We start from the raw sequence: 15,900 nt of genomic DNA, 5'->3' as shown, positions 1-15,900 counted from the left end.
CCCCCTCACGCAGGACAGGGAGCTGTGCTGTGGTCTGTGGGGCCAGGGCGAACGTCAGGGCTGGGCTCAGCGCTGGGGGGGCATTTGTAAGCATGGCGGCTGCTCCAGGTTTGCTCAGCATCAGGCTGCTACGTACCCGTGGAGCACCAGGTGCTTGGGGTTAGGTGCAGCAAGGCTGGGAGGAATGAAGCCTGCGAGCGGGGCAGCTCCCGGCGGGAGGGGGATGCTGGGGGGCTGGGAGCCACCCTTCAGGTTCCAGTAAATCCTGTTTTGAAAAGCACGGCCCTCACCTTCTTCACCATCACCTTTGCTGGGAGTGAGCACATCGGCCCCTGCGAAGTCGCTGGGCAATGAACTCCTGCAACAGCTCCCGGGGTAAGGCAGTTCTGCAGCCATGCAGCATCATCCGCATCCCATGGACATGGTCCAGGCTGGCTGGGCCAGGAGCCGGGGTGTGAGGCAGCCCCATCACTGCCAGTGTCAGCTGCTGTAAGAGCCCCATGGCTCCCCTGCCACCGAGGGCTCTCCAGAAGGCGACGGAGAGCTGCCGGGGGAGCCTGCCATCCTACCCGAGGAGCAGAAGGGAGATGCCTTTGGGTGGGGTGACATGGCGTGTTGTTATACAGCACTTTCCTCCCTGTTCCCCCACTATGGTGACCGTACTGGCCCATGGACGTACACCCGGGGCCGCTGGGAAACCCTCCACCCTGTGTTCTCCTCTGTACGAAACGGAGCGGAGGAATCACCGGTCGGGATAAACCTGCAGACGTTGCAGCCTGTTCAGAAGCGCTCCCAGACAAGAAAGAAAACCTGATCTGGGAATTTGGGTCACAGAGTGAGATAAAAGCCGTGCTGCTTCTACAGCCAATCTCACGGCAGGCTCTGCATTTGAAGTCACTGGCAGAAAAATCTCATTTATTGAGATCATCAGAACTGCCAAAGGGATTTGGATTAATTTGAATGGGGAATTGGTATCCAAATCCCACCAGCAGCTTTCAGTCTCCGCCTTCGCAACCGCTTCACAAGCAATCTACGGGCTAACGTGCAATTTTGCTTGCATGATCACGCAGCCTTTTACTGCTGCAAACAGTAAACGCATTTGGACACAGAAAAAAATCATGACCAGAACTGGCACACCAGAGACGGCAAGGCAGAAACAAAACCATCCCACTCTTCCCTCAAATGCCTGACTTTTAAAAGACAAAGACACCGATCAGCTCAAACCAAAGGAGAGGAATAGGAAGCAACAGCTCTGTCAGCCTCACTGAGGGGATCTGGTGATCAGGCCTGCAGAGTGCAGGAGAGCTCAGAAACCCCGACAGCAGCTGCAGCTGGAGACCCTCGCCCACGGCAGCAGGAGCCTTTCTGAGCCAGCATGGGCAGCTGGGAAGAGAGACGTGGGTCAGAAACTGAAAGATGAGCCAGTGCATCGTGATTACAGAGAGGGACAGGTCACGAACAGGACTCTCTGTGTGAGGGAACGTGGTGACCAGAGACAAGCTGGAGCAAACTGAAGGGCTGCAGAGAAACAGGCAGGTGCAGGAGGTGCATCAGTGAGGTTAGCAAACCCGGTTTCTAAAAAGGTCTTTAACTCTGAAGTTAGGATAAAAGCAGCTATTTTTGGTTTAAGTCCAACTCCTAAAGCTCTAAGAGAAAGCACGGGGCTTAATTTAAGGGGATCAGACCCGAGCCCGAGACAGAACGCAGGGTCCCACCGCTTCAAGCAGGGGCTTTGTGGACAGTGCATCAGGCTTTCCCCGCGCCCCAAGTGCTTGCGATGGGGTCCAATTGCTCATGGAGGGCATATTCTAATTAACTTTGAGTTTTCCTAAGTGGAGAGTAGTGATAAATGGTGTAAAACGAAGTTAAACTGCATTTAGCAACTAAGCAGGAGTCCCTTGGCTTTGAATGAAGACCTCGTATTCCCCGTCAGCAGCGTGACTGACGGCGAAGCGTTTGGCATTTGCGGCTGTAACCACGGGCAGAAGACAGACCCGAGATGATGGCTGAAAGCTTTTCTGCTTGTGTCTGAAGAGTCAGGTCACTCCGGCACAGCTCTCTGCCTTGCTCACCAGAGCCCGCGTGCGTTTTTGTGGCTGACATCGCTTATGTGGGCCACAGTTGACAGCGGTGATGACCCCTGAAGCACCACAGCTTGCGCTCGTGGCCTTTTCCTGTGCTCTGGGATCCTCAAGTGTAATTCCATTTGCCCAGCACAAGCTGGAGCTGATGCAAAATACACATTGTGTAAATACAGTTGTAATGTCCCTGGCAAGCACAGCCTTCCTGGAATTAATGTTCCTGGAGACAACGCTTCCGAGGACTGTTGCGAGGAGCTGTAGAAAAACTGGGCATTTTTGGAATACCACCGAGTTGCTACATAATGTGTGACCAAATGCCATTAAAAATCACAGCGAGCCTGTAAGTGCTTTGGAATGGGCTTGTAATGAGAATGATTTTCTGCAGCATTTAAAGCACAGATTTCTAATGGCAGCTGAAGAGGGAAATCAAATTATTAGCTTATTTATTTGTTGTATCAGCATTTTGTCATCCATTTCTTGTGTTTAAACTAATCTAGCTGAAAGCTCATCAGCCTGCTGTGAGCTTAGCAAAAACTCTCTGTTAACCACGATGTTTTACCCACTTGCACTTTGCAGAACTTGCAGTGGCGCAGGGCAGGGGGGTTGGAAACAGATGATCTTCCAGGTCCCTTCCAACCCAAACCATTCTATGATTCTACGGTTCTATGATCAGCCCCATCTCCGCTCTGCGCAGCGGGGCGGTCACGCAGGGTGGAAGCAGAAGTAGCCAGGAGGGAGACTGCCACATTGCATCAGATGGTGGAATATGACATCTTCAAGTCAGCTGAGTTTAGCTGAATGTGTTGTTATTTTTCCCTTGGTCACAAGTATGTAGCAGAGAAAATGGCTTCTGGTTTATACCAGCAGTGCTGGGCTGCGAGTTTTACATCTTTCCAACTCAGATAGCCTGGCTCGTGGCTCAGCTTCAGAAAAAGGAGATACCACATCTCAAGTGTCCAGGCTTCAAAGCAATTACATGAGAAATACCAACTTTGCTTGAGATGCTTCTCATGTTCCACCTCAGCTCGTCCTACAGAAGCATCAAACTGCATAGAGAAACTTGTGATGCTTGCTCGCAGATGGCTTTTGTGGGTTAGCAATGCCAGCTGCCCACCAGGTCCTGTTCAGCTTGGTGCTGCACGAGTGCACGGGGAGCGGCCATCGCGGGCTGGCTGAGCCCACAAACCACTCAAACCTCACCAGTGAGATTAGCTGGGTGCTTCAGATTAAGACTGATTTGCACGAAGAGCAAAGGAACCTGTGCACGGTGCAGAGCAGAACCTGCATCTCCAGGCTCAGACGCTGGCTGCTGCCTGCATGCAGAGCGGAACCTGCTCCTCTGGAAGGAGGGGGAACAGAAAGAAGCCAATTCAGAAAGACAGCACCAGGCCTTCTTGCTGTGCAGGGTCAGCTCCTGGAATTAATTGCTGCAGGATGTCAACAAGATAAAATTCAGCAGGATTCAAGAGAGGATTAGGCAGTCCTGTGATCAGGAACATTTGTGCAATGCTAACTGGGTCAAAGAAATACAAGAGAAATTAAACGTTGTGCTTCCCTGAAGGGCTGAGCTCGTACCAGCTGGATTTAAAGCACATTCCTCCCCACCTCCCCTGTCCAATCTTTTTATAGCAACAAGCAAATAGCAGGATCTATTGCAAAGTGTCTTTTCTTTCCTTAGAATAATACAGCATCTCCTGCTCTAGGAAGTCCTCAAGAGCCGCAGTGATGACCGGTCCACGCCATGGCATGTGGTGAAACCCTGCCCTCCTGATTGTAAAGATAGGAAATGGGTTTTACCTTCTCTGCTGCCTCTGAGCTTCAGATATTTCTCAAGAAGGGAATGAGCTACACAATAAACTGGCTGCAGACAAACCAGTTGGGTCTGCACCCTCAGACCCTTTTGTAAGCATAATTAGCCCAATTAATTATTTAACTGCATGATAGCATCAAGCAGAAAAACATGCAAGGGTAATAGCTGAATTCAAAAGCCAACACGAGTGGTATCGTAGGGAAACACTGGGGGGGTGATGGGAGCAATGTTTTCTACCACCAAAGAGAGGAGAAGAAATCTTGCTGCAAGGAAGCAGAGAAGCAAAATCCCCAGGGAAACAGAGACTTCACTCTCTGGGCAGGCAGATTGGCTTAGCTGCTCCATGGAGGGAGCCACCAGGGAGGTAGTAGCTGACGGCTGGGCGCCCAGTATAATCTTTTCCAAAATTGTCTTTTTCGTTAGAAAGATGCTGACAAAAATCGACAGTCTTTGCACATTTTTCTGACACTGTACAAACAGTCCTGGCACGACTGGCCAGAAGGCATGACGCATTGCGTGTGACAGCAAGGGTAGTCCAACCCGCTCCCAGCCCATCAGTTTGCTTCATTAAATTTCACTGTCTTCAACAAAAGGATTCTGACAGAAACACCTCACTAAGGCTAGCACTGGCAACAGAAAATCACCTGGTAATCTCACACAGGCAGCAGAAATCTTTGGATTCTGTGCCCAAAGACAAAACCCTTCTTCCTACAGCCCATTGCAAACAACACAAGATAGAAAGGAAAACATGTCAACATTCAAATATCATCCCATTAGGCCTGGCAGAAATTTGGGATGCTCATTGTCTCCAAAATTTTGCTATTTGAAAATAAAGATGAAAACAACAGCTGCCAAACTTGCCAAGGAACCAAACCCTCCCCAAACCTCCCCACCAAATTCTGTTGCATCCAATGCCGTTGGTCAATTCTAGCAATTTCCTTTCAAAATGAAGTTCAAAATATTTTGCAAAATTATATCATGTTTTCCATTTTCCTTACTGCCCCCTCTTCCAGGAATAGCAATGCTTAATGCGATCCGTCACAACTTTGTCAGACTCCGAGACACGGGGGGGGCTGCAATGACCCAGCTATCGGACAGAACGCTCTAATTAGGATTTATTCACATTCTTTCCTTTCTCATTAACAGTATCAAGGGATACATTTACACAGTAGTTGGTCACACATATATATATGTTTGTTTTTTTTTCCCCCTAGAGAAGTGTTTCTTGCTTGGATTGTAACAAAACGGTCTATAAGAGCTGACTGCTCCTGGTACAAGCACTCACACCCTGACCCGCACTAGCACCCAAATTATTTCAGCTCTGTTGTACTTCAAGTGACAGCACAGACCTGTGTATCTTTACAGATCAGACCCTTCGCAGACATATTTCAGGAGCCGCTGCTTTCAGAACCTTGTACACCCCAGCAGTAATTTTAAAAATCACTATCAAAACAAAGCCCTGCGCTGCACGCGTTTCTGTTACTGGGGACAGAGGGGGGAACCAACCCACCAGCCAGCCTGAAGGCACATCGCTCCGCCTGCCGTGGAGAGGTGCTCCGGCCAGGACATGGCCACGGCTCCGTGCTCTGCTCACAGCCTTTGATCCGCCCCGATGCGGAGCAGTGGCATCCTCGGGATGCTCCCTGTGCACGCTTCAGCTCGTGGGAGGTGATGCTCGCAGCACCCGAGGAAGCAGAAACGTCCGAGGAGCCCAAGTGTGATCTGCTCCACGGTCCTGATGCCCAGGACCTTCAGCAAGCTGCTGGCTTTTTGAGTTATTTCTGCTTCCTGGAGCACGGGAATAATTCTTACTTGGAGGAAGGAGGAGGATTTGTAAGACCAGCCAGACCTATAAGAAAAAATAATTCTATAGAAACAGATTTATCACAGCCAGCAGAAAATTGCAGTGGTAAAAGAGGAGCATGTGCTGCAGCGCTGGGTGGGTTCTTTATTTCAATAGTTCCTACAGGCCACAAGTCATACAATGACAAACGCAACGACAAGGCTTGCTGTCTACCGAAGAGGATGTAACTAGATGAAACGGCCGTTTTCACACCGGCAGATGTGAAAGCTTAATTAAATTGTACAGCCATAGCGAAGACTCACCCTCGCCCTCCCTGCCTGCGGGAATGCGGTCTGTTCTACGTGCACGTGTGGTAACTTCAGGTTTTGTACTCCTGGAGTATTTGTTTTCCCAGTGAAAGCCCAGTGGACTTCATAGAAAATTTCCTGTTGGCCATTGTGGGCCAAGACCCAAACTTCTACCTTTTGTTCATCTCCCTCCTCCTTCACTGGCCCCTGGATGAAGGATTCCACCTAAGGGAGACAACATTACCGAGAGTAATCCCAGCCCTTCCTGCAGTCGTCTTATGCCAGAAATATTTCTAGCTTCATATGTGCAAGCGTTTGCAGGAATAGCCCACACTAGCACAGAGGTACAGCCTCTCAGAAGGCAGCTAAGGCAGCGTAAACCTTCAGCTGATCCACACGCTATCTTAAAACGCTACAAAGGGAATGAAAATACAGAAACTCATGAACGGAATAACTAAAAATAAAAAAGCAGTTTGAAGAAGCAGCGTGTTTTACTTGCTCTTCTCTCTGTACGCAGTGCACCTACAGTTCTTACTGAATATACTTGTTATTTACTGAAAAGCTCATGACTGTGCCACGACAAAGGACATCCAGAGGTGTTAACCAAGACAGACATTAAACACCTCCGTTCGCTTCCTTTGCACGGTGACCTGTAATTCCTGAGATTTCAGCAGCTGCTCTTCTGCAGCATCCCACCGCACCCATCGCATCCCACCGCACCCATCGCATCCCACCGCACCCATCGCATCCCACACCGGCTGCTGAAGCGCTCTGGTGTGCCACGGCAGCCTGGATCACGTCCCCGCAGAGCCCCAAAAACCACCGAGAGCAACTCAGCGGGGAAAAGCAAAGGTCCAGACCCATCAAGTGACTGATAGCCATGGGGGATACTGCGTTGCCAGACACGACGTTGCCGTCCACCCCACGCCGCTCACGAGAGCGTCTGGTACGCAATTCCCAACACTCTTCTCTCCCGCTGCTTCATCTGGGAGCGGTGGGAAGGGAGAAAACGGTTAGAAGAAACACTTGTGCATCTCTAGGCTTTGCCCCATCACCTTGCTGCCAGGGTCAGCAAAACCAGCACATAGTTTGGTTCCGGTCTTTAGATAAAAGAGGTCCTATGGTCTCTTGGGCCAAAAAGCAGACTACTGACTGGTACGCTATTTTTTGAAGAGGAAGAAGGGAAATAAAATCAGTAAATCCAGCCTCTGAAGAGCTGTCGATACCGTTAGCCAAAGTGGAGAAACTACTGTTAATTCACTATTGGCACCCAAGGGGAGCAGTCTGTGCCTTGAACTAGAAAATAGGAAAAAAACAGAAAAAAGAAAAAAACCTGGAAAAAATTAGGAAAACTAAATGAAATTAACTAACTAGGAAAAAACAATGTGCTATGAACAATTAGCTGAAGCTTAAAGCTTAAGTCTTTGTGGTCATTAAAACCTAGCAAAAGCGTATGTATGTTTCTATTTTCTGTAACGTATGTTTTGGTACAACAAACATCCAGCATTTTAAAAGAAATGAAACCTGTCCACTGGCACACTGGCAAGACTGAACCAGAACACACCTTCCTATCTTTTAAAAACTGATAACCTGTGAGAATACCAGGCTTCTTCTGGAATCAGAAAATTTTCAAAGGCACCAAAGGTCCCCAATAGCTTAATTAGCTTTCCATGCAAACAGCGTAAGTGAACATTTAGGAAGCGAACAGTTAGTGCCTCTGGGTTAGGAGGGGAAGATGAAAAGCAAGCAAGTAACCAGCAGCTCACCTTTAATGAAGTATGGTTTCTCCCAAAAGGTCACCTGATGTACCTTACATATTCTTGTCCTTCCCACTTACCAGTTTCTCCTTCCCCCTCTCTCCTCGGGCTCAGCTCCAGATGTTTTAAGGATCCTCTGCTCTACCCATGTCAGTAGAAAAGAGATGCCATGCAGTCACCTGCACTGATTTGGGATATTCCCACCCTATAAGGCACAAATCCAACTTCGTACAATCACTGACGGGCCAGCGGACACACGGGGTATGAAGGACCAGTAACTGGGAGTCTGGCCACAGTGATTTTGTATTCAATGATATTAAAAGAGCTGTAGTTATTTTACCACAAGTTAAGGAAAGACAAGTTATCCCCTACCTGGCTTAGGATCATAGGACACAAGCTCAGCTCAATGTTTTGTCTTTGAGTGAGAAATACCATTTTCCTCTCTGGACAGGACACCAGCTTCTCTGTTAATTTTGGCACAGAGCTTCCCTACAGAAATTATTTCCCTAGCAAGTATTACTTCAGAGCCCAAAAACTCTAATTTGGAACCATATAACAACTGTACTCATCTCACAATGTAACATTAAGTAGATTAAATGCAGCAAGTGAAGGCCCTAAAATGATTTTACCATTGAGGACCAAGTAGGTATTTTTTATTCCCATTATGACTTTATGGATTTATAAAGCCACTATTTATCCATTATGGATTTATAAAGCCACTATTTAATCGGCATGGACGTTACCAAACCAACTGCTGCCACCTGAAAAGTATCGCTCCTGGGGCTGAATTCCCACAAATACTCTTTAAGAATACTTCTGCCAGCCCTGCTTTCCGGACGGCGCGCTTAGCCGCGTTCGCTGCGAGGCTGCGTGCACACCAAGCCTGCGTTACCCGCCCCATCTAGTGGCAAGACTGCAAACGTGGTGGTGGGGATTAAAATCTCACCCACGAGACAGAACCAAAGAGAAGTCCCTGATGAAGTCTGGAATGGACTCATCACTCTGTTGGGGACTTACAGTTGCTTCCAGACAGCGAACTGTAATACTATGGACAAGCTGAACGCTCTGGGGCGTGCGGTATTCATGGACATGCTGAACTCGATCATTGATTTCAAAGCAAAGCAGTGGCAACCCACTGAACGCCGAGTCCTGAAGGGACGCAGGGCTGCCAGTGAGATGTCTGCCGTGCGTGCTCCAGCGCTTTACACAGCAAGCATGCTTGGATGCTTTATGTTTTCTGCTGCTAGTGATGGGAACATCATATAAAAACATGTGTGTGCACTGTTACACATGCACTTCGATATGGAGGAAAAATGTGGTATTACAATGAACTAAGTACAAGAGTTAGCTGAATCTCATTCCTGAAAAAAAGATGCAAGAAATCTCCACTTTGTTCCCCTTCTATCGTAAATTAATTGAATCTCTGAATCCTTTCCCACTGCCAGACCCCAAGCCTACTTCGAGCTTCCTGGGGTGGAGAGGGAAGAGGAAGGAAGGAGTGGGGTCTCCAGGACCCCGCCAACACCCGCGGACCCTACACTTGCACAACTGACCTTATCGATTCACTTGGGAAGGTCAGAAGATGGCCAGATATGAAGACGTGGGGTTCAGATATCTGAGGAGGTTTGGACACAGGTTTTCCACAAACTCTGGAGGCATTACTAACCAGGTCTTCACTTTGCAATCCAAACCCAGCTGATTCCAGGAGCTTTCTGGTCTGCAGATCTAGAAAGTAACAGAAAGCACAGTAAAATCTTTCCAGGACTGTCAAGTTTCTTACCTGCTTCCATTTTACCCTTCCTTAACACAGCTCACTCACTTTGGCTGTAGGTGCAACTCTTCAGGAAAAGCTTTAGGAATTAAGTTAAAATATGAATTAGACTTCAAGAAGGTTTGAAACAGATATTGGATTTATTGGTCAGCTATGAGTAGGAAAATACATTGGTAAAGAAAAAGAAGACCCTGTATATAAATATAATACTAACTAGTTAAAATTTGACCAAGAAGAAAGTTCCACTGAAGAGAACAGTAAAAGCCCTTGTTTACCATCAGACCATATTCAGTTTCCCATTTATCTTATTGAAGAGCTGCCTATAGACAAATGCAACATTCTTTGAGCTTAGTGCAGATAATGTGCTGGTTTTTGTTACATGAATGGTAAACAAGAGTTAGTCCAGTGCATTACACATTATACAGAAGTACTGTGAATAAAGACTAAGATATTCTATTTTAGACACTACTTAAACATACCAAGACACATAAGTGTTACAAATTTATGCAACCAAAATAAAAGAATAGCAGTTAACATACTAAAAAATACTGTGTCTGGCTGGATGAAAAAGGCTTGCTACTTAAGCGGTTAACTGAATTTTTTTTAAGTTTTACAGTGTAATTAGGTCTTTTTTCCCCCTCAGTGGTATTGTAATTATTTTGTCTTTCATACAGGTTTTTGTGTGGTTGAAAAAGCAAACCATCAACTATTTTCTGAGCTTGCTCTAAAAAACAAAACTTGAGAAATTTGCTAAAGTTCCATCAAAAATGCATACACACAATGTTCTTAAAGTCAGTTTTGTCAAATGGTAGCCAAATTTACTTTTTTTTTTTAAAGCTGCAAAAAGGACAAAATAATTACAACACGCACTGACTTATACGCTCCTTCCCCCCCTACTTGTGTTATGTTAAAAGCAGTTACTTGTGGTATTAGTCTTGTACTCCAACCAATTCTTTTAGTTAAAGGTATATTTCAATTTACACTCTGACACCCAGAATTCTTGGTAAATGTAAATAAAACTAGACCTGTATTTTAAGTGGAAAAAAGCCTGGTCTAACCTAAACAAATCCTTTCAACCCCAAGGACATTCTGTGACTTTTGCTATATGTGCTTTTACAACAAGAACACTGAAGGTACGTTATGGCAACACCCAAAATCACCCCGAATAAAAATATTGCAAATAATCATTTTAATGTTAAAAACTATGAAGCAAACAGTTTGATTTTGTGAAGACACGGTTTATTGCCTTATTCTATGTTATAGCTGGAAATTGAGACTTTTGAGTTAGATTTGTTTGACGCAGGAATATATTTTCTTCGAAAGATTGTTTGACAAAGTTTATCTCAGCTCTGGTTTGGTGCCATCTGGTCTTTCCCTATATTCAAAATATTTCTCCTTCCTTCAGCCCCCAAGTCATAGCTGCAGTCCGGTTAAAACCCAGTGAAGTCAAAGGAGCGTCTTCAAGGTATTCAGTGGGTTTTCGATTGGGACCTGACAGACTAGTATAAAAGCTGGAGGAAACGGTTATTCAAATGGACCCTTAGACTGTAAGGTGACTAAGCAGGAACAGTTGTGTCTCCAAAAGCACAAGGGGCCATATTTTAACATGCTGTCATAAATTCAAATATTTTTTAAGACTAAGCAATGCAGGAGAACACATATTGGATAAAGCTCAAACCTTTAGAATCTAACAAGTGCACTCAAGCTCCAGCATCTATTAAAGTAAATTATCCCCCTCTAAGGAATACAAAATGAGTAAGTGCTTCCCTTCCCCTTCCGTAAAGCTTTCTGGACTCATTACACAATCCAGATAATCAGAAAAGAAAAACAGTTTGCTCAGTTTGACAAGCTAAATTGGCTCATCATCACTGGAAATTGTCATGATGTACATTACCAAGACATCATTAAGGAAACATGAGTAAAACACCTTTTATTCACACTTTACAAAAAAAACCCCAAAAAACAAACAGAAAAAAATAACACTACGCATTAAGTCTACTACAGCAATACTACCAGCATTTCAATGTACTGATTATAAACTGGACATGTTTGGTGTTTTCACAACTAAAACCAAAACAAAATAACCCCAAGAGATCAGGTCCCAGACAAGGATTCAAGATCAAAATTTCTCCTACTGAAATTTTAAAATGTACATTTTACATAACCGAACTGTTTGCAATTTTTTACGTTCAGCTTAAAACAGAACGGTTTGAGCACAATTCTGTGCTATTTCTCAATAAAATTTTGAATCATTATTACCAATCCACTCTCTTATATATAAAAATTCACATATTTAGAAAGTTTTCTCTTAATGCTCAGTGTCCTTTTGCTTCCCTGCCCGCAGCTGAAACAAAAGCTGTTTAAGACCAAGCGCTCTAACTCCATTTTTTCTTTATTTTTTTTTAACATTGATTATTCAAGTTGTATTAGTTTAAGGAGACGATAAATTCTCCTCCCTTTTAGGATACAAATAGACAAGTTAAATTTGTAAGCTGTTATATACTTGGCTTCATGACAAATGGCACTGAGGGTACACTGTAACTTTAGTCTTGCTTGACACTTTAAAATAAGACTTGGTCACTTTAAAAATAAAAAAAATGATCTGAAGAATTGTCTTTGGGACCTGTATTGAAAATGCATTTATTTTACACTGCTTCGTCAATAGAAAAGGTAGGGTTGGATTTTTTTTCCTTCAAGCAATTATACTTTCTGAAACTGAGGAACACACTTCAACGAAAGAATTCACATGATAGTAATTCTTAGTGGGAAAAACGGCACTCTGCAATGACACTGAAAGAAGCAGTGCATGGGTATTCGAAGCTAGAAACTGTGTACCCATAACCTGAACATGTTCAAAAAGTGTGATATTAAATGCTTCACAAAGGAAAAAAAGATGCCACAGCTTATACAAAAGTATCTTCATAAAATTCTCACAAGTGTTAACGTTATTTAAAAAAATAAAAGAGGATGCACAGGATCTCTCTGCATGCACAGGCAGTGCTAGTTGAGAACAAATTTAAGCAGGCACAGTGGAGATAGGACAAGTATTGAAAACAGAAATGAAGAAGCTGTACAGAAGTATCCTAAATTTTACCTCAAAAGTTAGAGATGAGAAAAATATCTGAGCGTATACACATCAGCAATAACTTTCAATCCATACAGGTCTACTTATATTCACTGCTTAGCTTATCTGTTCCGTGAGAACTCTATGCTTTTCTCTTTTTAAAAAAAAAAAAAATCAGAAATAGACAGAATGTATTTAGTTATCTCTGTAAGACAGTAAGATTTTATAGGTTTGGATTTTAAAAGCAACGTTCTCAATTGAACATAAAAAGTAGTACAAAAGGGCTAACGAAACCCTAACAGTGCAAATCATTAGCAGAGAAAACCTGTGACAACCTCTTTTACAAGCTGGCCTTTATAACACATGAAAACAGATAAAAATTTAGCCTTAGTTTACAATACAATCATTTTCCAAATCTGATTTTTCTTTTTTTAAAGTACAAAATCTCATAAATCAGGTTTTCTGTTGTTCATATACAATCAATAAAGGCTAAATTCAAATTCTATATTTTACAAACAAGTCTGAAAAAGGAGGGAGTGAAGTACGGAAGAATGTTCTGTGAATGTTCCTACTGGCCTCAAAAAGTAGTGCTACAGATAACTGTGCAAAGAGAATATACTGTATAACAATTCCCTATTTCAAGGCATGAAAATGTCACGTCAGATAAAAGAAACAGGAAGGTCAATTGTAACGTATTAAAGAAAGGTGCAAATACACCGATCGCTGTCGAACAGTATACAAAGCATATTGGGCTCAGAATTGTGTCTGTTGATAGCACCTGGCTTTTACTATGTCTTTAGCAAATAATTAGATTTAAGATTAAGATTATTAAGAAAAAAAATCCCTGTTGGCCATACCTCACTCCTCTATATTCAGATTTTACAATTGTACAAGTTAGACTGAGGTTGCCCTCTAAAATGTACTTGACTACCTCCTGCCAGGGAGATGGATTCCATTTACAGGAGGCAGGAAAGGCAGCAAAAGCTCCAGTTGTGCAAAAAGTGAGAAGTGGTCAGAAGGGATGAGTGGATGCGGACAACCACTTATATTGTTCTCTATTAACCAATGATGATCCAAAGGTCCAAGAATGCCAAGTATGTTTAGCTGAGGTTTAGAGTAGAATATGTAGTCAATAATACCCTAAAACAAGAAAAGAAATAGAATTTATTATTAGTATATATTCTCGACTCAAGGTATTGTTCCAAACAAAAGGTGAGCTCAGTATTACAAGTAACTGAAATGCTACCATTCCTCCTCCACAGCATATCGCTGACTTAGGAGACTTCTGCTTCCCATGTCCCATGGGCTGTGCTCAATAGATCAGCAAAACAAAAGGGTAAGTATCACTTCTGCTCTGCTTTCGCAGGTTTTAATTTCCAACCTCCTACAAAGCTGTAAATCACGTTCCTCTGATTTTGAAGAGGAAAAGAGCCATCTCTGGGCAACAGAGCACAGTTTTCCAGTAGCAACACAGATTATTTCCTTGCAGTTGACTGCTTCAGTGCCCCTGTTGCACTATTTCATTTAGCCTGGTGTATTAAAATCCAAAATATTCCTATTTACAGGGAAAGTTAACAGCACCCCAACTCTTGCAAATCTATTACAAGTTATTAACAAGAAAAAGGAAAAATTGGTTTCTAGGAGACTGAAGCGCTGGGCACTCTAGTTCGTTAGGTTTTAAATATAAACTTGTTGAGTTTACTGTTAGCTACCCAGATTAACTTGTTCAACAATTTCATACAGCAAATCACATTCGTTAAACTTCAAAACAGAAAACTTTTCCAAAATATCAGCCAAGTCCTTACCTTGAAGTCAAATGTGTAATTTGTGTAAGGCATTAGACCGTTCTCATAGGCACTCTTCAACTTGAAACCATGTGTAATTCTGCCATTGGTCGTTCCATTCTTCCCATTACAGCTGAAGTTAGTAAGACTTTCATTGTATCTCAGTTCCTTAAAATCTTTGTGGTTTGTTTCCACTCCACCGGTGCTCAGGTACTCGACAACACCTATTAGGAGAGGCACATACACGAAGGTATAAATAAGCTTTCAGCAAGTAAGCATTTGTAGATCACTTCGAGTCATACACGCAACCTTAAGCATTATAAAAGCAAAACCTTAACAATTACACAATACAGTCAGCAGTAGTTCTTGTAAAATAATACATATACATTGTCTTGAAAGTCAAGAGCAAATGTCACCTAGAACAAAAAGAGACATGCTTTGATCAGAAGAAACTAGAAGGTTAATTAGGACTGACGGGGGAAGATGAAAAAAGTGGAAGTCAAATTCTATAGGTGCTAGGTGGGCGGCTTCCTCCTCTCTGTGCTCAAGGCTTGGCTTTCAGCCTTCCTCAGCTAAAATGTTGCAAAAAAGCCACCTTTTGTAACACCGCTTCAGATAAAGTTAACTTTAAAGAGGCTGCAAAGCCAAACCGACAAGTTATTTTTGGAAGATATTTTCTTCCTTTCCATTCCTGTATTGTAAGATAACAACGAAAACGCTTCTGAAAGACCAGATGCAGCTACACCACTGCATAAGCAACAAAGCCACTCAGAAAAGAAACAGATATCTTTCCTCTCTTCCGACTTTTTTCTTAATGCCTTTAGAGCTTATGATATCAAACAACATATTCTCCAAGTTGAAAACTCCTTTAAAAAATGACACCTTAAAATTTTAACTGTTACATACTTGAAACAGTTTAAAAAAAAATAAAAAATAGAACTCTTACCAGAGTCTGGTAGAGAATTGAGATCTGCACACAGTACAAGTGGAATGGTTCCAAGTTCTCCCGAAACACCAGGTTTGAGACTACGAGAAGCTTTATCAATTATGTTCTTTACCTCGGACAGGAACATCATAGTCTGAACCAGCTTCACATCAGAATAATCTGGGTCCCAATGCATATGCGCATTAGCTACAAGAACTAGCTGCTTCTCCATCCCAAGATGTGGCCTTCCAGCTAAAATTTAAAATCAATTATTTACCTTACAGCGTCAAGAGCAAAAACCACTACTACTGAATTTTAAACAACATGTTTGAGGGGAAGATAAAGTAAAACAGAATACCAGTATAACCTGAAGAGGGCTAATACCATTTAGTTTAAGAGGGTCATACAACTCCTCTTATAACTACTAAGTGGTTTAGTTGATATAAAGCATTAGGAATAATTGTGTTCCATATTCAAGACCACTAACAGACAGAGTATCCTGTCACAGGTAATGCTTTCATACCTAACAATACTGTGAACTACCACAAATAACAGATACTCCTAGTGACAGGCAGATAGCGTAGTTCTGAAAAATTAGAACAGTTTCCCTCAGGTTG

At 43.3% G+C, this 15,900-nt stretch overlaps 1 protein-coding gene across 3 annotated transcripts in view; it reads right to left on the bottom strand.

Annotated features, from left to right (window-relative positions):
- Window positions 1-9,631: 9,631 nt before the first annotated feature.
- CNOT6 (CCR4-NOT transcription complex subunit 6) overlaps window positions 9,632-15,900 on the bottom strand; it is a 32,781-nt gene continuing 26,512 nt past the window's right edge. For all 3 annotated transcript variants that reach the window (XM_075441574.1, XM_075441573.1, XM_075441575.1), the window contains exons 10-12: window positions 15,305-15,535; window positions 14,380-14,582; window positions 9,632-13,714 (exon numbers count right to left, since the gene is read on the bottom strand). In XM_075441574.1, the coding sequence (XP_075297689.1) occupies window positions 13,502-13,714; window positions 14,380-14,582; window positions 15,305-15,535 (647 nt within the window). In that variant the 3' untranslated portion in view covers window positions 9,632-13,501. The remainder of the gene's footprint in view (window positions 13,715-14,379; window positions 14,583-15,304; window positions 15,536-15,900) is intronic.

The sequence above is a fragment of the Opisthocomus hoazin genome, chromosome 22 (assembly GCF_030867145.1).
Source record: "Opisthocomus hoazin isolate bOpiHoa1 chromosome 22, bOpiHoa1.hap1, whole genome shotgun sequence".
Taxonomy (NCBI): Eukaryota; Metazoa; Chordata; class Aves; order Opisthocomiformes; family Opisthocomidae; genus Opisthocomus; species Opisthocomus hoazin.
This window is presented reverse-complemented; position numbering and strand designations above follow the sequence as displayed.